Raw genomic sequence first — 26,239 nt, 5'->3', positions numbered from 1 at the left:
AAAAAAAGTTTAAGAAGAATTAAAAATCCCAGAACACAAAGGCAGTTCCACAACTCCCTTCCTAACAAGTATTTTCCTAACGCAAATAACGGATTTTCTGAATCTGAAACGTTAGTCCTGCAAGAATCCCACACGTGAGGGACCAGCAAGTGCTCCAGTACCCAGTTCCTGTAGTCTAAGAAAGGACGATTTATATGCACATGAGTAAATGTGCTTCTACACAGAGTGAAAGGAGACAAGTTCCAGAAGCACCACTGCGTGGTTTGAGGGAAAGTAGGTATCTGCCCAAAACTCCTGAGCGTAATGTTCAAATAAATATGATCATAATGGGAAGATAGCTCTCCCATGAATGGAAAAAGAAACTAAAAAACAGTAATAAATGCACTAACTCTAAATTATTTCCAGATAATTCATCTCCTTAATCACAATCCCAAAACTGAATCCACTGGGAGCCAGATTACATTTCAGTAATATTTTCAGTGTCTGGACTTCACTATTAGCTTTCCAAAAACTTTCCACCAAAATCAGGGGCCTCCTCTGACAAGAGCTGGCCACGCACAGCTCCCTCTTCATATTCTGTTACAGCACAAAGCTTACATGAAGAATTCCTTGGTGTCATCAGTATAAATTTCTTCCTTATCCTATGAGCTTTTTCAGTTGCACATTCATTTATAGTCGGCTTCCCTTCATCCTCGCAAATGCACAAAAAAGAGTCACTTCAAAATGTTTTCCAACTTTCATCAAAAGAAAGAGGAACCACTAGTACAATTCAAACACTTCATTTACTATCTAGTGGGGAAAGAATTCAGCTTTTCCTGAATCTGCTTATGACTGACTGGCTTCCTAAGCTGATCGCGGTCAGAGCCATCTGTCTGAGGCTTGCCTGCGAACAGGACACACAAAAAGCGTAACTTCCCCTCACAGAAAAAAACTAAAGTCCGGTCCCATCATGCAGTGAGCACAAAACCTGGCCAGGTCAATGCTTCCACTTTCGTAGGCATCAACCCCTTTTCATTTCTCTCCTACAGAATCTGCAAGTCATACAACAAAATACACACACACACACACACACACACACACACACAAAAATGCTACCTTCTGCTAAAACAAACAAAATACCTGGAATCTCAACTTGTAACAGACATCACTGTGTACAATTTTTTTTTTAATTGCCAAGAAATTTTCCACAAGATCCAAAAGGAAGAAAGGACTGCTTCCTTTTGAAGCATTCAACAGCAGAAACTGGTATGACATAACCTTTCATTTCTAAAAAAAATCGATTTGAGGGTGGTATTGTCGCAACCCTAAGCTCTACATATGTCCAAACGTACGCACTATTTCATTTTCAGACTTCAGGAAAAGATCACAAGAATTATAATTTGCTCTGGCAAACAGGCTCTCAATCCAAACAAGTTCCACCCACCTTCAAAGCAACCAATAGCTGCCCACCTACCACCCTTCCTAAAACACCCAGAGCGGCTCGGGGCCGGGCCTTCCCTGCCAGCCACAAGCGGCCCAGCAGCCTGCAGGTTTGCTCTGCAGGTGCTCGAAGCAAACAAGCTCAGCACAGGCACCCAGGGAGCCTCAGGTAAAAGCTACACCCAAGAGAAAGAGGTGAGGGAAAGGGGAGAGGGCGAGCAGAGGCACCCCACAACCTTCTCCATTTGCCTATCGCATCTCTGGGTAGACCCCATCCTTAGCTCTAATTTCAGGCCTTGCAACACCACCTACATGGCCAGCCAGGGCTGAATTCAAGGTTCTCGGGAACATGCACTAGGAATGATGAAATGATTCATAAACATCTTCAGAAGTGAGAACGAGCAGCAAAACCCACACTGTCTCGGGGAGGCCAGAGGAAGATTGCCTACCTGCAGGGGCTGAATGCATCGTCCATGACTAACAGAGGCTCTGGTGAGCCTCGCTGGATCCCTGAACCTCTCCTTACTGCTAAAACTCTGCCCTTTCCCACTCTAACAACTCAAAATGGAGGCACATGCAGTCTGCGAGAGCTCACAGAGCTTTCACTGAGCTTGTGCTATGACCTAAGCCTTCTCGCAGAGCGCAGAAACTTCCCCCTCACAGTGACAGCACTGAGCATGTGCTGTGACCCTCCCTCATCCATACACTGTCTCTCAACGCAGTCAATCTCCAGCCTGCTGTTTCCGTAAATAAAGCCCAGCCAACAGACTCTGCGCTTCTCCCCGCATACCAAGCTAGTGTGCAGGGAAGTGGGGCCTTAGAAAGGGGAGCTGAGACAGCCAACACCCGGGGACTCGGCGAGCAGAGCCACGGAGAGGCTTCCGATGAATGCCTTGCTCTGTCAAGACAACAGCAAGTTTTGTTTTGTCTTTTTAAAAAAACTGTGGCTTTTAAATAGCAAGATCTTCAAGATGGACTAGAATTAAAAGGCACAGATGTGAATGACTATACACAGGATTCATTAACAAATACTACAGCACATTTCAAAACACAGTAGCAGCTACTTGGGGAGAACCCCACAAACCTCTGAACGTTCGGAAAAGGCCACACAACCAAGTGGCGGGTGCTGTCACAGCTCTGCACGCAGCGTGGATGGCAGAGCGAGCAGAGTATGTGAAGAATCCTGTATTCTATGCCAAGAGCTTCATCTCCCTAGACAAGAAGTTCTAAAATCTCCCAAATAACAAATAAAAACACTTCCTAAAGTGATACTAACCCAATCAGGCATGTCTAGTTTGATGAATACGCTTCTAACACTAAGAAGTGCAGGAAAGTTCAAATCAGGAGCCCAGAGAACGCCCTGCCACCAACACCAGACCCCACATCTAAAGATCTCAGGGGTATTCTGGTTCAAAACTGAAGGCAATTCTTGAGAACACTACCCATGACGCTAAATTCAGTTAAAATTAATCAGGAAAAATGCTAAAGCCACGAAAGCAAGGCCATACCATCCTCACCACACTGGAAAGTATTCAGGGTCCACAGTACCAGCCGAGCCATCTTCTGTTAAAACCCTTAGAAACACATTCTCCCTGAAACTCCTCCTCCAATAACAGGCACACAAGGCTGTCAGCCATAGAAGAACCTTCATTCTGGGTGTGCATGTCCGCTTAGTTTCCACTGGCCAACTAAGAGATGATTCTGTATGTTATCACTTAGTTACAATTTGAAAAAAGAAGACCACGAAACTCCCTAAAATTCCTACAGAACAAGACAGGGAAGGAAGGAGCACTGACAGTTCCGTTTCCCACAAATGTAATGGAGTGTGAAGAAGTTAAAAACTGCTTACGAGTATTCTGTCCTTGAGATTCCTCAAGTCAATGCAGAACCCATTCTATTTCCTGGTACTCTGGTTCATGCTATCAGATCAACTAAGTTCTGACATTTAAATAAAAACTGATTACATAAAATAATGATGAAATAAAAATTCTCATCATGCTAACGATATAATTTACACAGCACGAGAAACGCCAGGTGCACTTAAGTTATACTTTTGACCCAGTACATGACGCAAGTGTCTAGAGGTTGGAAGACCGGTTTCCCTATTGGTTGGTATAAGATAACATGGCCCCAGCAGTATGTGACTAGAAAGTCTAGAGAGAAAAGACTTTCTAAAAACAAGAGCAATTAAATTAGAACCTAGCAGCCAAATAGCATGAATGTGACCATCAAAGTATTTGCTTCAAATGTGTATTTAAAACAAAATCACCACACCCCTTCACGTGGAAACGCTCCCTTGGAGAAATCAATGGAAGATAAAGAATTTAATGAATTCCTAATTACTCTGAAAAACTATGGGAATTGCTTCATGCAAAAAGTGACAGTAAGAAATCGTTACTATAATAGCAAGTCATGGACAGCCCTGCGTGACTCTAAGGGCCAGTTACAATGTCCTGTGGCCTTTCCTGTGTCGTGCTGGATCAGCCCATTTCAACAGCGTCCTCAGGTCCTTCCTGACACTGTCACCTCCCAGCTGCCCTTTACATACCACCTGGACAGACTCCCCTCCCCTGGCGGCCCTCAGTGGCCCTGCACCCAGGGCTCACTCTCCAGCTCTCTCACATGGAGAGAGCTGACCACAATTCTAATCACCTTCCGTCTGGAGAGACCTCCTCCCGGGAGCAGCTTGGAAACCTCCGGGAACTGCATTCTCATCTTGCTGCACCTTAACCCATCACAGCCTTTTCTGGGGTGCCTCCCCTTTCTTAATGGATTTTAAGTTCTTTGGGGGCAAGGACAGTATTAAAATCATCTTTACTGATTTCTTATTTTGTACCTCAAAGAATTCATCTGACACACTGAGAAGGGCACAACATCACTTTTTTAGGATGTCTTTGCAAAAACTACATAACCTAAATGTAATCATGAGGAAACATGGAACAAACCCAAATTGAAGAATAACTGACAGAAGTGGCTTTGACTCCTCCAAAAATGTGAATACCATGAAAAACAAAAAAAAGCGAAGAAATATGTCATGAAAACAAAGAAAGGCTCAGGATACAGAGACACAACAACCACTGCCAACGCATGATCACAGGGGAAATTGCCGTGAAGATCAGTATTAGAAAACTGACGAGATCTGAATATGGATTGTAAGACTATATGGCACCTATCACTGTACCAGGGGTAACCGCCCCATGGATGTGTGAGGACATTTCCTTGTTCTTGGGACATATACATGGAAATACTCAGGGGGAAAGAAGCTTGTGGTTTGAGACTCATCTCCAAGTGGTTCAGGAAAGGAAAATACTAGAGAGGGGGATGAAGCAAAGGTGGCAAATATAGAGAATAATATGGCAAAGATAGACGTAATAAAGCAAACCTGTGCTGAAAGTTAAAAGATAACACAGAAAATAATAAAGCAAATATTACAAAATGTTAACATTTGGTGAATTGGGTGAAAGACATATGGGAGTTCTATGCATTAACCTCATAGCTCTTTTTTAAGTGATATGCATAAAATTCCTGAAAATATAAAAATATATCAAACAAACAAGAAATACTTGTATTAGCCTTCGGTCCTCAGTCCTTGTGTAAGCTGGAGAGCGGACACCCCTACTGGCAATGAGTCACCTGACCTGCCTGGCCATCTGCTCCCACAGTGCTCTAATTCCCAAACGGAATCCACTTACACCCAGCTCCAAGTTCACTCCAACTTCAGGATATGGGATCAATCTCCCTCCTCATCAGAGTAAACCAAGCAGCCCTGAAACCTAGGGGCTTGCCAGTTCAGTAAAGCGACCCTTTGAACCATCAAGTCCAGTTCTAGAAATGGGCTCTGCTTCCACTGCCCAGGCCTGGTCTTACACCGAGGGCGCCCAGCACCTGGGCCTTTCTCTCCCGGCCGTCCTGGACACCAGATGCCTGCTCACCACTGTTGGCCCCGCCTGCAGGGCTGTGCACATCGCACATGCACATGGCTGCCCCACTGCTGCTTCTGGCGCCCATCACCAGGTCTTCCCGGAGTCAGGTGATCCCAGGCACACGTACGTTGGCTCCGGATCAGAGACCTCCCTCCCTCCTCCAGTGAATCACCAGCGAATAGCAGGTGCAGAATGAACACTTCTTAGTAGACTAAAGGGAAGCTCAGCAGCTGAACTGGATATACTATATTAATGGATTCTTCCTGAAATTAAAAAGGTTTATCATACAAAACTGACTGAAAACCACTTTGTCCACTTACAATACTTTTGACTGAGCAGAAAATTTCTGTTCATCAAAAGTGAAGTAAGAGCTATAAAGTGGACATCTCCTAGGTTTAATTTTGAAGAGTTTTCTACCTATCAGAAATAGAAAAACTGTATAAAATGTTTTAGTTACTAACAAGAAATTGTAAACAAGAAATTGAAAGCAAAAACACTAATGAAAATTCAGGAAACTAGACAAAAACACTTGGACAAAAGATATTATTGACTTTTAATTAGTACTAACTTTGCATCAAGAGAAAGGAAGCTTTCAGAGTTTGTTTAAATTTTATCTTCTAATTGTTCCTAGTGTGTAGAAATGGAACTGAATTATATATATATATATATATATATATATATATATATATATATATATATAGATCTTATATCCAGCAAGCATGCTGAGTTAGCTTAGCTGTTTTTACAATTTGTTCAAGTTTTTCTCAGATTTTCTATGATAAAATTACACCATAAAGCTTCATTTTTTTCATCCCCAGTTCTAACATTATTTCCTTTCTTATGTTTTAATGGACATGGAAATCCTTATATTGTTTCTGATTTTAGAGAGAATACTTCCAACACTCTATCTTTAAGTATAGTGCTTGCTGTATGTTTTTGGTAAGTATTCTATCATAATAAGGAAGTTTCATTCTATGGTTAATTTGCTAAGTCTCCGCCCCTCACCCTCCAATATTGAAAGAGTGTTGAATTTATCAAGTGCTTCTTCTATATCAAGATGATTGCATGTTTCTTCTTCAGTATGTTAAAGTGGTAAAATATGTTAACAGATAAATTATTATTAAACCATACTTGTATTCTATAAACCCAACTTGGACAAGTATATTTTTAATGCTTTACCTGATTCATTTTCTAATAGTGTTATTGAAACATTTTACATGCATCCATCACTGCCTTGAGCACAAGGTGACAACTGACAATAAGGATGACAGAGGGTGGGTCCCTGATGGTTTGAAGCCCCGCACCAGCCTGGAATTGCTTCCTTTCAAACTTTGCTTACATAAGAGAAAATCCAGTTCTATTTTGTTTAAGTCTCTTTTCTATTTGTTTTAAGTCTGTTAACTATCTCTTTTCTGATAGTTCTAAGTATTAGAGTCTTTAGGTGTGTATCCTACCATTTGTTTTATCTGACTTTTGATGGCACAAGGTTTCTTCCAACATTCTGTAATGTCTCACAGTGAGCTCAGCATTCAGAGGTATTTTATCTGTAGATATCCTACAGGTTCTCAAATGAGGGCATGTCCTCCAAAAAGAGATACATCTCCTGGGTGGCTCACTGACATAAGAGCACTTTTTGTATTATCTTCTCATCCTGGGACTCTTGTATTTTTTAAGAGTGTAAATTTAAGCCCCACATGTCACGGCGACAAAGCCCAAAGTTAGGAATTATAAGGAGAATCCTCCCTCTGTTTCTCCTCTTTTATGGATCTGGAGTCCCAATCCCAAACAGACTTCCCTGTCACTTCCCTCTGGTCCCGGATATGTTACCGAGCTCCCCCATTCACCAACAGAATCGACCGTGGATGGTCCTAACTTTGTCCAGGGCTCCCAGTTCCAACGCCTTAACCTCCTGACATCAAGGCTTCATCTCCTATTCCCAGTGGGTGTTAAAAAGACCCTGTGCTGTTACGGAGACAAGCAACCAACCCAATCCCTCGCACCTTGGGCTGCTGAAGGATCAGCTTACCGCTTTACTTCTCAGTTTCTCTTCATTCCTGCGAGCTCAGCTCTGCATCTATAAGTTTTGTTATATTGTAATTCAACATTTGTAGATGTTCACTGGCAAAAAGTATTTGGAAATTATCTGATTTTTTGTCCTGTTTTATTAAAGTTCTTGTATCTTCAGTAGGCTTTATTTCCAAATACACATGTACTCTCAAGTGTCTCCAATATTTGCAATCTCAGGTCAATGTTTTGAGAGCTCAAATGTGACAGCAGAGGAAACGCAAAAAAGAAAATATTTATCTCCAGCTCTAACTTGTCCTCAAAAGCTATACAAAGACCATGAACTGTAATGAGTAGAAAAGGTGAACTTCACGTAAAACAGAAGTCAATTTTGAAATGTCTCAAATCTAAATTAATTAAAATAAAGGAGATACAGATTGTCACTTTTCAGCTGAAGTATAAGGAGTTATGTTTTAAAAAGATGATCACAATGTTATTTAGAATAACCAAATATTGGAAAAACCATAAATGTTCAACAATATGAGAACAGATAAAATATGGGACATCCACATGATGGCATTCAAGGTGCTCATTACATATATAGTACGTGAGTGTGTGTGTGTGTGTGTGTGTGTGTGTGTGTGTGTGTATATATACAGTAAAATGTTTAATGACATAGTACTATGTTCAAAAGAGAGGAGTAACTAATAAAGGAATGCATGATTGTATGTGTATTACGCATAAGCAATATTTTAACTATAATCTTAATACATAGACCTATACCTACAGAGGGGTGTATATTGAAGTAAAAACACAAATATGGGTGATACAATTATGCTTTGTTTCAGTTTGCTTCTTTGACTTTTGTATTTGTCAAATTATTCTCTAGTTAGCACATTTTTTCTTCATTAGAAAAACTAAAACATTTTCCTACATAGCCAGAGGAAAATTAAGTTGTACACGAATCAATATCTGATGAAATCACAGGAGTTAAGATCACAAGCTTTGGAGTCAAATAGGCGTGGGGTTTCCTATTTAGTGACTGTATGATTAGGCCATTATTTAATATAACATCAATTTCCTCATTTATAAAATAAATACCAAGCTGACTGAGCTTTTATGGGAACTGAATTAAATGATCTAGCACTGAGGAAGCGTTCACTATATGGCAGTAGCAGACGTTATCCCATCACCTTGGACAAGTGATGGTACAAATTTTATTCCTTGAGGTCACATGAAGAAGTATCAAAGGCTACATCTACTAACCATACAACTCAAGGGTTCATCCATGTGTGGGAGAGAGCAGAGCCAATCATAGAAAATTGGAAATAAAGATAAAAGGATAATGAAATAAGGATTCTTATTGTTAAAGATGAGAATTACAAAAGAAAAAGGAAAACTCTAGCAGGAACTCTGTGATATTGGATTAGAATTGAAGAATTTGGTATGAACTCACGGATAAGCATACACAGATACTAAAATATAGATGTAAAAGGCTGCTCTCTCTCTCTCTGTCTCTCTGTCTCTGTCTCTCTCTCTCTCTCTCTCTCTCTCTCTCACACACACACACACACACACACACACACACACACACACACACACAGAGGCCCCTTGCTCTGTTTACTCACAGGCCTGAGGGTAGTGGTACAAAGTAACAAGCAGACCTAGAACCAGATCTTGGCTTCTAAGTCTCATTCTCCAAAATCTCGGACAATCTGACCTCAAAATGAATAATGATAGTAACAGACTATAAACAACTGAATAAAACAGGAAGCCATTAACCCATCCTGATATAAATGAATAAGTTGAAAGTTTGATGAGGAAGAGGGTATCTGTAGTCTCAAAGCAGATTCCCACAAAACGGTCATTAATTAGGAAAAGAAAAAGCGAAACTGTCCAATCGCAAAGCCTGGCAGACAGCACTTTGTTCCGCGGATCAGTGACCATCACCAGCAATGGGACACACCAGAACTGGGCGCCGTCTGACAGGATGCAGAGAAGAACAGACTTCTGTGCTATCGCCGTCAAAATACACGATGGAAATCGAATAACCAGGAAACACCATAAACGCAGACTGAGGGACAGTCTCAGCATAATTAGCCTACCTATACTCTTCAAAAGAACCGTGGTCATGAAGGGAAGGAAACACGGAGAAACTTCTAGATTGAAGGAGACTAAACAGACATCAAAACTAAATCCACAATGCTGTACTGGATCCTTCTGTTATAAAGGTCTTTACTGGGAAAATGGATAAAACTTGAGAGGGGTCTGAGCTTTCCACGGTGATAATATTTCATTGTGAATTTTCTGATTCTGAGGGCTGCCTTGTGGTTAGGAAAGAATGTATCAGAGTGGGATAGAGCAGCATGGTGACAGCATACTTTCCAATGGTTCAGTTAAGAAAGGACCTTCTATGGCACCCACAACTCACTGTTCTGTGAGGTTGAGACTGTTTCAAAACCAAGTGGAAGAAAATGAATTATGCAAGTAAAACACTCAGAGCAGTGAGTGTCCCTAACACGGGCTCAGGGACTGCGGCTATTATGAGTAACATCATTGCCGCTGTCAGTCAGGGAAAGATTAAATATAAATCTTTGCAAGAACCTCAGCTTATGATTGCTACTAAATATAAAGATAATAATCCTAAAACTCATTAATTGCTTAAAAAGAAATGGTCCTCCCTGGAAGAAGAAAAGTGGAGACGGCACAGGTGATCGACAGGTGACCACAACAGGTGATCAAGCACACTCTCTCCTGGGTAAGACAGAAGATTAGATCTGAACCCTCAACTTGTTTTCTACCTGATTGCTAAGAGAAGACTGATGCTGAAGAAGCAAAGAGCCAAAGACAGGGAGAGGGAGAGGGAGAAAGAGAGAGAGAGAATGAGAGAATGAATGAGAATGACTAAATACCAGGGACCATCAACAGAAAATGCTACATTTTAAATTATATGTTTTATTCACTACCCCTAAATGTACTTTGGGGACTAAAGAACTCTTATTAGCAAGGGGAAACAAATGGACTGGTCCTTGGGAAAATTCATGCCTAACAATTTAAAGGTAAAGGCACCCCTCCCCCCAAAGGCCACTATCTTTTGTTCTTTCTGGGCCTCCATTCACCATTACTTCCTTCCCTTCACTGGTCTGAGTCAGAGCATCTGACTACAGAAAAAATCTGGGATGACTCTTGTTCATATAGCAAAAGTGAACACCTCCTGAGTGCAGAAATGTCAAACAAAACTCCAAAAGCAAAACCCAATTACCTAAGGTTTCCAAGTTTAGGCCAGCATTAGATTCAAGCCTCTGCCTTGCCAGCCCCTTGTAACTTGTATCTGACCTGCAGCTGGAAACATCTGTCCCAATTATTTTTGTTCAATTAAATTTGTTCCTTACACATCATGACTAGCAAGAACACAGTGTCACAGTGTCTCAAAGTTCTCAGCCAGTGAGTGAGAAAATCCGTGCGGCCACTGTGGCCTCTGCCCTTGCTCACAGCTTTCCTCCTGAACTGCTTTCTCGCTCGGCAGCTCGGGGTTGGGTGTGCAGCTCCCAAAGCTGCTCAAGTGATCAGAAGAGTATTCTAGAGTGATCAAAAGAACACAGAGTCCCAATCCCTTAGCTAACATTGTAGGAGTCAGAGGATTTTCAGACTTCAGAACGTTCTGGATTTAGAAGAGTATTGCAGTGACTAGACCATATAATTTACAACAAACACCCCAGTGTCTGAGCAATAATCCCTAGTCTATCACATGGCAACTTTTGCCGTACAGATTGTGCAAATTCACACAAACTGAAAGAAAGGAAATTAACAATTAAACAGCTTCACATCAACTGAGGTCAAGTGTGACCATTAGATGAGTTTCAGCACCAAATTTAGCAGAAAAATATTTTGATTTTCAGAGCATTCAGATTTCAGAATTAAAGACAGGAGATTATGGGGCCGGCCCGGTGGCTCAGGCGGTTAGAGCTCCATGCTCCTATCTCCGAAGGCTGCTGGTTCGATTCCCACATGGGCCAGTGGGCTCTCAACCACAAGGTTGCCGGTTCAACTCCTGCAAGGGATGGTAGGCTGCGCCCTCTGCTATTAGCAATGGCAACTGGACCTGGAGCTGAGCTGCGCCCTCCACAACTAATACTGAAAGGACAACAACTTGACTTGGAAAAAAGGCCTGGAAGTATACACTGTTCCCCAATAAAGTCCTGTTCCCCTTCCCCAATAAAAAAAGAAAAAAAACCACAGGAGATTATGGATCTCCCAAATTTTAAAGGCAATGAACCAAAGAGTATAGATACATCTGTTCTCCACTCTCATACATGTATTCAACAAAGTAATACCATCAAAACCCAAAGTTCTGAACAACCAGGTCTTTGACAGGACACAACACTCAGAAATATAATAACAGTATTAGAATGGGGAAAAATAAAAAGGTAGCCAAACATTGGGGTTTAAAAAGGATCTATGTGACAAACATGGGGAAAAAATTCCAATTGAAGTGCTTGCTAATATGGAAAATTACCTAAATCAACTTTTAACTACTATCAGAAAATTTGTGATGAAAAATAAATAATCCCATCTGAAGCTTCAGTTTCACCTGCTGACTTGGAGCAAAGTTCCCAAGCTACAGGGAGGTTAACATCACAGTGTGCGGTCACAGAATCGCCATTCCTAACGCCAGGGGTCTTGCCGATGTACCCACCAGCTGGCAAGGTTAGTACAACAGCCTGACATTTCCTCCTCAAATGGCTCGGGGCACTAAGAGTCAGCACACAGCACCCCGCAGCCATGGCCACCTGCTGGTCCCACTCATTCAAATGGGGGTGAACTACACCAGACACCAGCTCATCACACAGCCCCCTTCCTCGCAGACTTGAAACAAACACAGCAGCACAGGTCAATTCTGCGAGGCCATGCACCCTGAGCGTATAGATCGGCTCATGCCTAAGGCAAGGGAGGAAGCAGTGTTTCTATAGTTTTCTGTTAAATCGCACACACTCTTCTGATCACCTGAGCAGCTGTGAGAGCTGCACACTCAACCCCGAGCTGCAGAGGGAGAAAGCAGTTCAGGAGGAAAGCCGTGAGCGAGGGCAGAGGCCACTCTGTGTGAGTTTCACACTCAGTGGGTGAGAACTTTAAGGCCTGCCACAAACTTTACTTACAAGGAGGCATTCAGGTACTTGCTCACATCAGCCGCCAGCAGTACTCAGTGAAAAATGAGCCAGGAACTTGTGAGTCTCTGGCTTGCACAGGTAAGTGACATACCACGTTTAATAAGCATTCAGCAAAAACAGATGTATAACCAAAACTAGTCAAACATAACTTGATTGGTTGTTACGTGCCTAAAAGCTAAACATTTAAAACACAAAAGAGATTTAGTCAATTCGCTAAAACAATCTAGCTTGTGTAATATGACAACTATGTATCAAATAATTAAAACAACATGACCTCACTGAAATAACAGACTCCTTTGTATCCAGACAGAAATCCAAGTTCAAGTGCTCCACACTTCATCTGGGCAACATGAAGATAGGACCAGGCAGTCATTAAATGCATATGTAAAATAAACATTTCAAAATATAAGATGCTTTTGAAGTTTTACCACTGATCAGCTTCTTTGTCACTGGAACAGTGCATACATTGAAAAAGAAAACGCAAGCTCAAATTCACTGTTTTCTAAAGGAACAAAAGGTAAGCGAACAAAAGTGACCATCACACTGTTACCCCTCTAGCTGTTGCCTAGTTTATTTAGAGACACTAATACATACGCCCCAGAGAGCTTCATGCGGCCTCATACGCCCCAGAGAGCTTCATGCGGCCTCTTACAACCACGACACAGAGAATGTTGCCTTTTACTGACCCTAGGTTGACTGTGTTTACAGCAACATTCTAAAATTGACATGTAATTCCTCAGCATCCTCTAGGAAAAGGTTTTCACTAAAACAATTACTCACCTTGCTATCACACTTAATATAGTTCCTCCACTAACTTCCTTGAGTCAAGTGCCATTTTTCCCCCTAAATCCTGGTATTTGTAGATTATGTCTTGGGTGTCCTGAACATCATAGACTACTTGATCACCGGCAAATATTCTTTTTTTTTTTAAATCCATAATAAAACATGTAGTCACATGATGAATAAAATATGAATGCATACACCCTACAGAAGTCCTTCCATGTGCTGAGATAAATTACAGTCTATTACCGACATAAAAACGAGAATTTTCTGTTATTTTGTCTCTACTGCTTTTTATTTAACAAATAGTAATTGTACCTGTTACATAGATCTTACTGGATGTGTCCATCTCATACCAGTAGTCTTATTAGAGATACTTCAGTGAGTATTCCTGGGGTTTCATAAAGTGAATAAAATAAATGACTAACCAAAGAACTTTCTATAATGTGCTCATGTTTTCAATACGGTGTCAGGGAAGGCGTGACAGACGTGCATTAGGATCATAATCTCCCAATTCATAATAAGTTCAAAACACAGATCAATTGAATGTATGTCTTTATCTTGCCCTTTCTCACGTTTCTTTTTCTTAACAGGAAGACAGCAAACAAAGCTGCTTTAGATCCCAAAGACATTAGTTACAACTCCTTCCAAAGAGGTTGACTATAGGATTTAGGAGTCTTTTTAAAAATCTTACTAGAATATGCCCAGATGTGTGAACACGCACAATGAAAAAAGCAGAAGTTCTCACTGACTGGGCCCAAGGGACTCACTTACCTTGTCTCAGGGTTGTAGCCTAATATGTAGAAAAACGAATCCACTCGGGCTTTAAACTCTCTAGCAGCAAATATGTCGGAAAAATGGGAGATGTTACACTTCCCTCTGAAAATAAACAAACAAAAAACCTCATTAGTAATACCCCCACTTGCTTTGCAAACCAAAGTACTATTGGCAGGGTAGGGGTGGGAGAAGGTATAATTAAATCCATGTTACTCTAAGAACATGTAGAATATGGCTACAAATTCCATAATTATCTATTCAGAAAACTGGGAGTTCCCAAAAAGAAGTAAGAAAATGTCCAACATTATATATATTTTTGTTTCATGACTGCTTCAGCTTACAACTTTACAACTTAATTGCTTTTATCTCAGCATTTCAGTCACAGAGTAAAATTAAACCACAAAGCTAAATTGAGGGCAGGGCTGTGATGAGAAGATATTAAACTAGAAATGATGTGGGAAAATTAAAACCACAGTTAAATTCTTTACAAAAAAATCCATCTTAGCCCTTCTACATCATCAAAGCAAAATGGGTCTTTTCTTTCTTGCAATAGGCAGACTGTAGTAACTGTTAAATACTTTTCTTTTAACATGCAAGAAATAAACTGATTTGAAAATTAAAAGAGAAATTTTAACATTTTAAATACATAGATGGGTTCTAATATACAAACACTTCCCAAAGTTTTAAGTAAAGTTAAATGGCTGTAAGTTGGAAAACACTTTCCCAAGGAAATACTGCAATAAACAGCAGTAAGGTTCATCTACCAACAAAAGTTAAACCACTCTATAGCTGAAAGCTCTCCAATGCTGCAGATCTCCTTAAGCAGTCTTCACACGCACCAAATGCGAATGTCAGAAACGTCACAGCGTGCAGAGTGGGCCCACCATCCCACTACACACGTACACATGTCAGGAAACTTTCCTAGAAGGCAGGGAGGTTTTAAGAACTCCAACTCCCTCAGTGGTCAAATGGGAGTTAAAGGTTGTGGTCAGAGAGGATGGAACTGGAGAACCAAAAGCACATCAATGCAACGCCAGGGTGCTGCCAGGGAAGCGACCTCCCACTGTTTGAACAGGCATTCCCTTCCCATAAGGACTCTGGTTTGGACGGAACAACGTCCACACCAGCTAATGGCCAAGGTGTTAGTGAAAAGAACTGGCTGAGGGATATCATTGTGGGAATGGACATCCATTCACTTCCTACTGATAAAGAGCAGTGTCCTCCTGTCCCAAACGGCTTAAGTAACTGAGACCGAAGCCTCAGTAATGGGCAGAAGCCAAGATGGGCTCAGACAATTTCCATTTTTAAAATTAAATTAAAATACTATTGATTTACGAAAGTTCCTTTGGGAACTACTGACTAGAAGATAATGCAGGGCTATTAAGCACTTGAAATGTGGGTGGTATAACTGAAGAGAAAGAAATTTTAAAATTTATTTAATCTTAATGTAAGTTTAAATAGTTACATGTGCCTGGTGGCTACTACACCGAACAGCACAGATTAAATATTTCCATCGTTGCAGCAAGTTCTAGTGGAAGCACTGATACAGGTATTAACAAGATACAATTAAAGGAAATATGGACTAGGTATCAGCTGTGCAGGCCAGGACCTAACCCTGCAGTATTTAACTGGAATAAAATGAGCTTCTAGAAAGGAACAAAGTAAGATCACCTTTACAGATAAAAAATGCACTCATTCTACAGCTAACTATCCATCTATCTATAGTGATTTAGTACCTGAAGCCTAGAAAAAAGAGATAAGTTCCTTTATCAAATAGGGAAAAAAATACCTATTGTACCTATCTCATAAAATACTAAGATCAAATAAAGTATCTATGAAACTTTGAATACTATTCAGTGCTATGTAAAATAAGTTATTTCCACCGTTATTGTCCATCACTAAAGGAAAGTGATTCTTCTTTTATTATTCTTTGTTAATAATCAAATGTAAGTTCACCCTTAAACGTGAGTAATTAATGAATGTATTAATTAAAGGTATAAAAACCCTACCAACCCACAATTCTAAACACAGGCATTAGAAATCAAATATGTTTCAGGCAGGGTTTCTCAATCTCAGCACCCCTGACATTTTGGACTGAATAACTGTTTGTTGTCAGGGGCTGTCCGGTGTTTAGCAGCATTCCTGGCCTCCACCTAAGAGTACCCCCCACACGCCCCCACATGCACACGCACACACACACATCATCCTGACAATCAAAAATATCTAAAGAAATTGTCAAATGTTCCCTGGGGAGGGCGACACAACTCGTTTAGGGAAAGACAAAAGCCCTAGGAATAGGAACAGATCATCTGATAAATGACTATGAAGCTGTAATAAATGGGGCCTTACCATTACCTCCTCTATTTGCTTCCCGTTGGATTATATGACAGGTAGTGGTTTTTATGTTAATTTTATATCCTGCTGATGGACTAATTCTTTAGATTTGATATAGTGTAATCATTGATTCTGAGGTTTTCCAGATATGCTGTTATTTAGAAGTAAACAAAGTTTTACATCTTGTTTACCCTTTCATAAGCCTCTAATTGTACTGGATCTCTAGCACAAAGTGGAAAGTAGGGGAAACAGTGGGCTTCCTTGCCTTGTTCCTGACGACCGTGGAAATGTCTCGGGTGTTTCCATTAAATATGATATACTAGCTTTAGAAATAATCGTATCCTAATCACAACCTTAAGGGATGTTTCTTCCCCTTAGCTTTAATAACATGGTAAATCCTATTAAAGTATGTCTAATAGTGAACCTACCTTGCATTCCTGAAAAAATCTCAGTTGGTCCTAATATACTTTTAATTAGATATTAGAATTTTTAAAAGGATTTAATTAATTAGATCTAATGTTTTTCTCCTCATTAACTTCTGCTTTTATTTTTATTAACACCGTCTGTGCTTTGTTTTCGTTCATAACAGCTTTATTCATCCTAGCCAGCAACAATCCAAATATCCATTGACAAGGAAATGGGTAAATAAGTCACTGTACATTAGGACAATAAAATACCACACAACACGAGACACAGAGCTCCTGATATACAGCACATCATGGAAAAATCTCAAAACTTAAATGCTGAGTAAAAGAAGCCAGACACACACACACAAAAAAAAACATACTGTATGATTCCACTTATATGAAGTCCTAGAACAGGCAAAAGTAATTTATGGTGAGAGAAATCAGAATAGTGGTTGCTTCTGGGTGGGAAGTTTTGAGATGAAAGTAACTTAAGGGAACTTATTCAGATGGCGGGACTATCAAATGTAAATTTAAAATCTGCAGTTTACTGTATATCTTTAAAAGTATTGGGAAAAATAAAACAATGACAGTCCTTACCATATAGGGAAGGAGCCCTCCCGTCTTGAGCAGCGCTCAGACAGGGCTGACACAAGCAGGGAAAGCCCACTATGGCTGGTTCTGACTGGTTGGCACCGCTGTGAAACATTTTTCGTATCAAGTTTTGCTGAAGAGTAGTGATAACATGTCAAAATGTATGCATGTTATCATTTTAAGCATTTAATTTCTTTTTCCCCAGCTCTCTTTTCATCATGCTCTCCCAAAGGCAATACATCATTTGACAGTGTCTGTGGAATGGCGGAGGAGAGATTGTTAAGAGAAAATTGCCATCACCCCCACCTGGCTGAAATATCTGGTTTCAGAGCCCCCTAAGGTCCTGTATACCCCATTTCTAAAGTGACACTTCACTATCGACGGAAACATGGCTGAAGGCAGGAAAGCCCATGTGTTAAGGTCTTTTCATTCACCAGTAACAGGGTCTTCCTGGGAAAGACTTGTGTCAGTAGTCATCTGGGGTGGGGCCTTGGGTAGTGTGTCATTTGAAGAGGCCTCTGGCTACTGGAAGGGGGCTATTTGAAGGGGATGAAGGAGACAGAAGAGAACCCCTCATGCAAGGAGAGAATACAAAAAGAAACTGTGGCCCAGAGATTCATTCCCTAAAACTATCCATCACTGGGAAAGTCTTCGTAGATCCCCAGGCGTATGCAAACTCAGAGAAACTCGTGAAAAGGCACAGATCGCTTCCAGTAGCGTATGTTTACAGCTTTACTTCTTACCCAGAAATGAAGGGAGAAAGATTTTGAGACAGTCAGTATCTTGTCTACTGTAAGCCATTTGATTAATGACTGGCATAGGGTTGGTTTGTTTTTTTAAAGCTTCTTTTCTATTTCTAGTTATTCTGTTTCTCTTGCTTTCCTGTGGGTTACTTGAACTTTTTTTTCAGATTCCATCTTGATTTGTTCACTGTACTTTAGTATATCAACCTGTTTACAGTTTTCTCAGTGGTTGCTCTAAATACAACAATATACAACGTTACTTCCACTTAGGTTCCTTTGCCTCTCTGCTTTTTAAACATAACCGTCCTGAGTATTTCCTCTGTATCTATTGAGCACATCAATGCATTCTTTTATTTGTTGTTGTTTTTATCGTTTAAGCTGGGAACTTAATTCATTTAATTTTATTTTTTCATTTAAATCAGTGTGTTTTTATAACTAGTTTTCCTCTAATCATTACCTTAAATGCATGCCATGGATTCTGCTATATCGTATTTTCATTGTCATTTTTAAAAATTTCTTTAATTTTAGTGTATGTTTCCCCTTATACCCAGGAGTTGTTCAATAGGATGTATTAAATTTCCAGGTAAAATGGCCTCCCTGTTTCTTGTTTTTGTTTGTAAACTATAGTTTTATTGCAGTTTAATCAGATATTTTCTTTGTGATCTAATATATGATCAATTTTTAAGAAAATGCAAAGGTATACAGAAGAATGTGTATTCTCTATTATTAGGGTATAGAGTTCAATACATGCCTATAAGATTAAATACGTAGAAATAAATGTAACAAGAATGGGAAAATCTCTATAAGGAAAATTCTGGAACACTCCTGACAGACTTAAAAGTAAACATGAACAAATGAAAATAACGTCCCCTGCTCTGGGACGGAAAAAACTCTCCCTACGTGGCATTTCCCCATGTGGCATTTCCCCACAGCCTGATCTACAATTCAATACAATCCTAATACAAATACCAACTATCTATTTTACGGACTGAAACAGTTAAGATTCACATGGAAAAACAAGTAACTGAAAAGGGGGGAAACTGGCCCTCTCAGACATTAAAACATAATAGAAAGCCCCTATAATTCAAAGAACGTGGTGCTGGCACATTTACAGGCAATAGAAAACACAATGGCAAGTCCAGAACACACATAGAAAATAACATATGACAAAGGTGGCATCTAAACTGCTGAGAGAAAAACAGATTTTTTAAATAAACGGTGCTTGGACAACTGGGTAGAATCCCTCTTTAAATTCGGTATAGGGGAAAGGCTTTGTAACTATGACTCAGAGAGTCCCGAGGGAATTTAAAAAAAAAAAAAAGACTGATACATTTGACTGGATAAAAATAACCTTTGCATAATGAAAAACAAACAAACATAGAATTAAAAGAAAACTGACAGAAGTGGGAGAAAATATTTGCTACATATACAACAGACATAGGAAGAACTTCTAAAAAGTAAGAGACCGAAAGACAAAAACCCAATAGAAAAGACATGAACAGATGAGTCACCAAAGAAATACTATTTCTCACCTATCAGACTGGCAAACTTTAAAGAAAAAGATAACAGTCTGTTGCTAAAGCCAGAAGTCTTATATATTTGAAGGCAATGCAAATGGCAAATGGATATATGATTTCTGGAAGAAAATCGTAACATATACATGAAGCTTTCAACCCAGCGATCCCTCGCCTATGAATCTACCTGCAGACGCACATCCGACAATAAGGAAATACATATGCACAAGGAGAGTCACGGCAGCATCGATTATAATGGAAACACCTTGGAAACAACCGAAAGGCCCATACACAACTACATACCATAGTTGAACAAACTATGGCACACCCACACAATGGAGTACTATGCAGCTGTAAAAAAAAAAGAAAGAAAGAAAGAATGAAAAGCTCTCTATGCACTGAGATGGAGCAATTTCCAGAACACACCACTAAGTGAAAAAAGTCAAATGCAAAAAGTTATCTATAGTACGCTATCCTTCAGGTAAGAAAGAAGAAGTTGTAAAAAAAAAAAAAATAGACATGTATGAGTATTTGCTCATTTGTGAAAAGAAAATGCAAGAAGGATAAGCTAAGAAGGGATCCACTGACTACCGATAGCAGGTGTGTGGAAGACAGGACGAAGTGGGGGATGGGAACCTGAGAGCAGGGCTGAAGACTGAAGGTGTGTAGCTCTGAGCCTTGGAACCACAGCCATGGCACAAATATCCTCACATACCCCAAACATAAACAGTCTCAATCAACCAGGAGGAACCGAAAACGGAATGCCAAGACTCACAAGTGAACCCAACTGCATTACAAATGAACAGCACAGCCACAGGTAAGGAGGTGTGTGAGGACAGAACTGGTCGAAGCAACTTTGGAAAAGAGAATCTCGCCTATACGCTGGAAGAGTAAAGACACATTTAGTCAGTCAATGTGCTCTCACAGGGACATGGGTTCTAAATTCCAAAACTACGCTATGTGTATTCTAGCACTGCATAAAAATAAGTAAATATATTTTAAACAATAAGAACTGAGTTGTTCTTTGTTGAAGGAAGAGTCACAAATGAAGGGAAGCGGAAGGAGAAAAATGAGTCTTGGGGTGGGAACTCTGTCCTGCCATGTGGGGACACAGATGTCGACTGTGCACAAACCAGAAGAGGGCTCCCCAGAGCTCAAACGTGCTGGCACCCCACTTTCGGGATTCCAGCTTCCAGAACTAGGAGAAATAACTTTCTGTTGCTTATAAGCTACCTAGTGATCACAGCCTAAAGTAAGACATTAATAAAATTCAAATAAGGTGTTTAGGTCAATGGTTCTGGTAACTGTACTGCACTTACGTAAGATGTTCATTAACATGGAAAAAGATTGGGGGAGGGATATGTCCTTGCAGCTTTTCTGTGTCTAAACAGAGTTCCAAATAGGAGAACTTTTCAAAGACTGTGAAGTACTCAGGGCAGGGAGGGCATGCTATCCAATGAGGTGCTCGCCTTGCCCTACTAGTGGCTCAACATGATAGATGATGAATGAATAAATACATAAAATGACCGATAAGTTATGGTGTCTAATGACATTCTAAGCATGTATAGACAAAACAATAAAAATGCTGTAGGTTGAAGTCATTTCACATATAAAAACAACAGCAGATTAAAACCAAAAAATGAATCTTAAACTGCAAAACTAAGAGATCTGAGGTATCATGAAACTCCTTAGGGAACTTGCAGGAGCTAAATGAATTTTGTAAACGCTAAGGAAAAGTGGGAGGCGAGCGCCTGTACAAAAATGTAATTAATCAATTTCAATCCCTATACATATATAATCCTAGCTGCCTATATCAAACTAAGGAGATAAATTAATTTGGGATGAAAAGAAGGAGATTAGAAGCCCTAAAGAGCTGGTTTAGGGTTTCTTGACCCTGGGCTTCAAGAAAATTCCCTCTGAAACATATTCCTATAATAAGAATCCCCCCATAAGGTGATAGCTTTTAACCTGACCTATCTTAGGATACTTTCATTCCAGTGATTACTGGAAGTAGGAAGCAGATACTCACAGAGTTGGAAAACAGCCCTCAAGTCGATGAAACGTTTCTGATCCCCTACGCTGCACCCCACCATCATTGCCAGAGAATTAACTCACTGTTACAAGGACACAGCAAACCTGAAAAGGCTGCCCAGGTTCATGTTCGCCGTCCCCTCACGCAGCAATTGCTCTACATCCTTTGATCATCACTAAAACATTACCCTTAGGGTATAAAACGGGACAGCAAATAAATTGCAAGCAATAATTTTTATTTAGTTTAATACAATTTATCTGTTCACTCTCGGAACCAGTTGATCTGCTTATTCTTAGAGCATCTAGGAGATGACTCCTTGAGCTAAACTCTTCTCCCCAGACCCGAAGCAGTCTGTATCCAATTAATCCATCCAATAACCCACAGAAAACTAAAATAAATGGATGCTAAGTAACTGTAACATCAGTAAATCGATACAGAATTACATTTAATTTCACTTGTTATTTTCTCCCTTTTACGCTTTTAAGAACTCAATTAAGATTCGATGAGCGTAAGCAAACTCATGCCATTGAGTGAGACGCTCCTAGAGACTGTTTTACGCACCTTACTGAATGATGTGTGAACCAGAAAATGTGTGTTTGGTTCATGGTTCTGTCACTTAATCGTGTGACCTGGAATAGTTTGTCAAAAGGATACCTCAAAGGTGAACAAACTTGGCCGTGGTCACAAAACTATGCAGCAGAGCCAAGATCCAAACTCAAGTCTTCTAATTTAAACATGGTGCTTTTTCTATTTTACCAGTATCAGCCAAAAATACTGGAAAGAAACTCAAAAATACTTTACTCAAGGTATTAACTGCACTATATGGTTATTGATAAATGTAATGAATAAAAGAAACAGTTGTAGAAACTTAGCTTGAAAGGGAGGGCAGACTTCACAGCAACAGCAGAGGCGTGATGTGGATAAAACACAGATTTCCAGCCCTGGGAAGGTCCCCCCGTCTCTCTGGGGATAAATTTACTTCGGGCAAGGAACTGCTACAATCTCAGTTTACACAGGGAGGCTGCAGAGGGATTCTGCTTTCCTTTCGAGTCCTGATGGCTAAAGGACAAAGCTCTCCCTCCTTTATAACCCAGCCTAGCACCAGCTTGCAAGACAAAGCTATACCCGTGCCCTCCGGAGTCAGTGAAATGGCAAGAGCCCCAGTTACTGGCAGCCCAACGGATCCAGACAACTGAGCACGTGGAGCCGTGAGAAGAATGGTGCTTGGCACCAACACTGTCAGGCTTTTTCTTTCTTTTTTCTTTCTGTCCTGCATGTTGTTTTTCAGTCCAGTCATCCGATCCTCTTTCCTGCCTATGGGTTATTTGTCTCTCTCAAAATTGAACTTATTTTTGGCAGTACTGCTTTATGTCTATGGAGAAAGAAAAGATTCTTTCTGTGGATAAATGGTGAAGGAAAACTTGGGAGAAATTTCACTCCCCACCCTCCAATATATGGAAATTAAAAGTTATCTTGCTTTGGTGAAGAAAAAAGGAATAAATAGAGATTCCCGGGGGCACTGCCATTCAATTCTGCTTCTACCTAAGGCGACCTTACGGTGAGCAACCTGCCGCTGAGAACCAGGCGAGATTACTAAGCAACAGTAAGACCCTACAGCTGAGCTCCGGATGTGGGCAGATGTCAATACATCCACAGACCAGAAGTGTCGAAAAATGTATACACATTTTGAGAGATGTTATCTATGTATTACTTTTCAAAGTTGAATTGAATTACGTAGCAACGTGTAGTATGACGTTCGCTCAAAAGATGGCGTTAATCAAATGAATGTCAGCGTCACCATGTGCCAGGCAGGCCAGTCAAAGAAAATGGCAGAAGCACGGTTGTTGTTCAAGGAGCGCAAGACCCTTTTGAAGTGGTTTTTGAAATTCGAGAACGTTGTGGAAGTACAACCACAATGGAGGCGTGAGTATGCAGCAGAACCTCCAACAGGCCTAACAACTGCACGCGCATCCGTGCTAAGTCTGAGACGCACGGTGCTGTGTGTGACGTGCACACGGGAAGATCCGGGAGGCCGCGCACAGCTTCTGCTGTGGTGTTGGAACCGTTTACACGCTTGCCACAGAAGTCTACCAAACAATGTTCACTGTCATCAGAAGTGTCTGGGCGCTGATGGGAACCACTTTGAGCCCCTCTTGTCATTGCAGAAGTCAAATGTGACTTGTATTCATCTTTTGTTATTGGTATACACTAGTATTACAATTTTAATAGTTTTTTCCTTTCTTAAAGTGTGTGCACGTTTTTACCCCCCTCTGCGTTACTGAGCACCTGCTGGGCAGGTCTTCCAGTAACTGTGCGGCCACCATCACCTGGTGTCTTTGGAAAGAAGAAGAAGAAGAAAACAAAAACAAGCCACTTGTTAAGTCACACAAGATATACTCTTAAGAAGCTAACAAAATCAAATTTAAGATGATAGCTTTATAAAACCACTTTATGGTGCTTTAAAGAAAATGCCACAGGAGAAAAAAACTAATCAATAAGGGTTCTAGTCACATACAGTGAAAGGAGGTAAGGAATGGCCACGTTAGCGACCCAGCCCTGAGTGGCCAGTGAAAGCACAGTGACCCATACAATTACACATCTCCAGAAATATATCATTGTACACCTAATAAAAGTACATTCACCTGGCTCCAGCTACAATGATCTGGGACAACTGGTTCTTCTAAAAATGCTAATATAGTAAAAAAAAAACACTCTATAAAACTGAATAGCCTCTGATAAATACACAAATATAGTCATTTTAGGCAATGATGTGAAAACATATTGAATAACCAGTTACACATCTATCTCAAATATTTGTTTTAACTTCAACTCTAAATTGTTTAAAATCATTTACTTCAACCAATGAAATCAGACGGGAAGAGGAGGGGGGAAGGCATGCAAAGCAGGGTAAGAAATAATCGCAGGATCAAGCCATTTGTCTTAGCTAATTATTTCAAGTTCTATCAATCTTCCATTAACTTCCTTTGTTCAGCATGTGACTTTAAGATTCAAAAACCACTGCCACAAAAACATAAAAAGCCTGTGGGAGTTTTGGAAGAACTTTATAAAACACCACGGGAATCCTCCCAACGTATCCCTGAGGTCCTGCAGGAAGCCCAACCTAACCACGTACACTCGTTCCTCTACAGCGGAGTTTGGCAAACCATGGCCCACAAGCCACGTCCGGCCCACTGCTTGTTTTTGTAGAACCCAACAGCTAAGGATAGCTTTTACATTTTAAATGGCTAAAAAAATCAAAAGGAGAATACTACACCTCCTGACATGTGGAAAGTAAATGAAATTCAGACTTCAGTGTCCATAAAAAGTTCTGTTGGAGCACAGCCACCTCGTGTGTGTTGCCTGTGGCTTTTGTGTTCCAACGGCTGAGCTGAGCAGCTGTGACACAGACCATACGAAAGATTATTGGGCCCCCAAAGTTTGCCAAAACCTGCCCTATATTAAAGTTGCTACTAATTTGCCTTGAAATAATTGACTTTAGCTATGTAGCTTTGCACAAGAGACTCCAGATGGTTTTACTGAATACCATCTGAGCAATATAATAGAGAAATTATTGTATCTCATTGTAGCTAAGCTAAAACCCAGTATATCCCTATGGCCTTTTTTAAAAACCATATTCTTTAACAAAAAAAGTAGTTCTACCACTTTATTATTTCCAGTGGGGAAAGTTACTATTTGTCTTACTTCCTCTACCACTTAAGAAGCACAAAGTCTTCCACTTACATACAAAATATACCAGAATATATGTGTGTCCTTTTCTTGAAAGAGACAGAAAAAAAAAATACCAGAGGGTACAAAGCAGGAGCTCTTGGTCACTTTTTGGCATAACTGCCTAAGACTTTAAGACCAGTTGCCAATGTTACCTTCTGCCTTGAATAAAGTCTTCAATATATTCTCCCTACCTTTAAGCTTTTTAGTAGAAAATTTATCATACATACAGAAAATTGAAAGAATAGGCAATGACACTTCTACAAACTTTGCCTAGATTGTCAATTAATTACATGCCACCATGTTTCTTTCTTCCATGTCATTATCTGTCTTTTCTAGTGGCAGTGACTGAATCTTTAGGAAATAATCTGCAGATCATCATACTACTTCACCCTAAATATTTTAACAACCAATACCAGGATAATAATTTTCAAGTAAATAAAGATACAAAACTATAGAAAGGGTATTAAAAAAAAAAGCCCCCTCCACCCTTCCCCCCAGATTAGTGAAGATACAGGCCACCTCTGAAATCCCAACAGTCCCAAGTTCACACTGGAATGGTAGCTTCCAGAGGCCACAGAAGTAACCTGATCGGTGTCATAATGCTCAGAAGAGAACTGGGTAGCTTGGCCTCTCTAACTCCACACTCGATGCCGTCTCCTTCACAGGAAAACCAGGTCTCTGGCACTTACCTGAGGGCAGCAGCGTGGTAGGTATCCACGTAATCCGAAATGAAGAGCTCTCGGTTCTTGATTACTGGGTCTGTAATGACAAGTTCTCTTCCAGAGTCTGCCAAAAAATTAATTAATTAAGAGGAATTA

At 40.3% G+C, this 26,239-nt stretch overlaps 1 protein-coding gene across 2 annotated transcripts in view; it reads right to left on the bottom strand.

Moving 5' to 3' along the window:
* RERE (arginine-glutamic acid dipeptide repeats) overlaps positions 1-26,239 on the bottom strand; it is a 280,788-nt gene that overhangs the window by 123,856 nt on the left and 130,693 nt on the right. The window contains exons 6-7 of one of the 2 annotated variants that reach the window (XM_081057650.1): positions 26,111-26,207; positions 14,069-14,173 (exon numbers count right to left, since the gene is read on the bottom strand). In XM_081057650.1, the coding sequence (XP_080913776.1) occupies positions 14,069-14,173; positions 26,111-26,207 (202 nt within the window). Of the gene's footprint in view, positions 1-1,868; positions 2,017-14,068; positions 14,174-26,110; positions 26,208-26,239 lie in introns of those variants that run through there. The other variant, XM_081057651.1, reaches the window with a different exon arrangement.

The sequence above is a fragment of the Rhinolophus hipposideros genome (assembly GCF_964194185.1).
Source record: "Rhinolophus hipposideros genome assembly, chromosome: 8".
Taxonomy (NCBI): domain Eukaryota; kingdom Metazoa; phylum Chordata; class Mammalia; order Chiroptera; family Rhinolophidae; genus Rhinolophus; species Rhinolophus hipposideros.
This window is presented reverse-complemented; position numbering and strand designations above follow the sequence as displayed.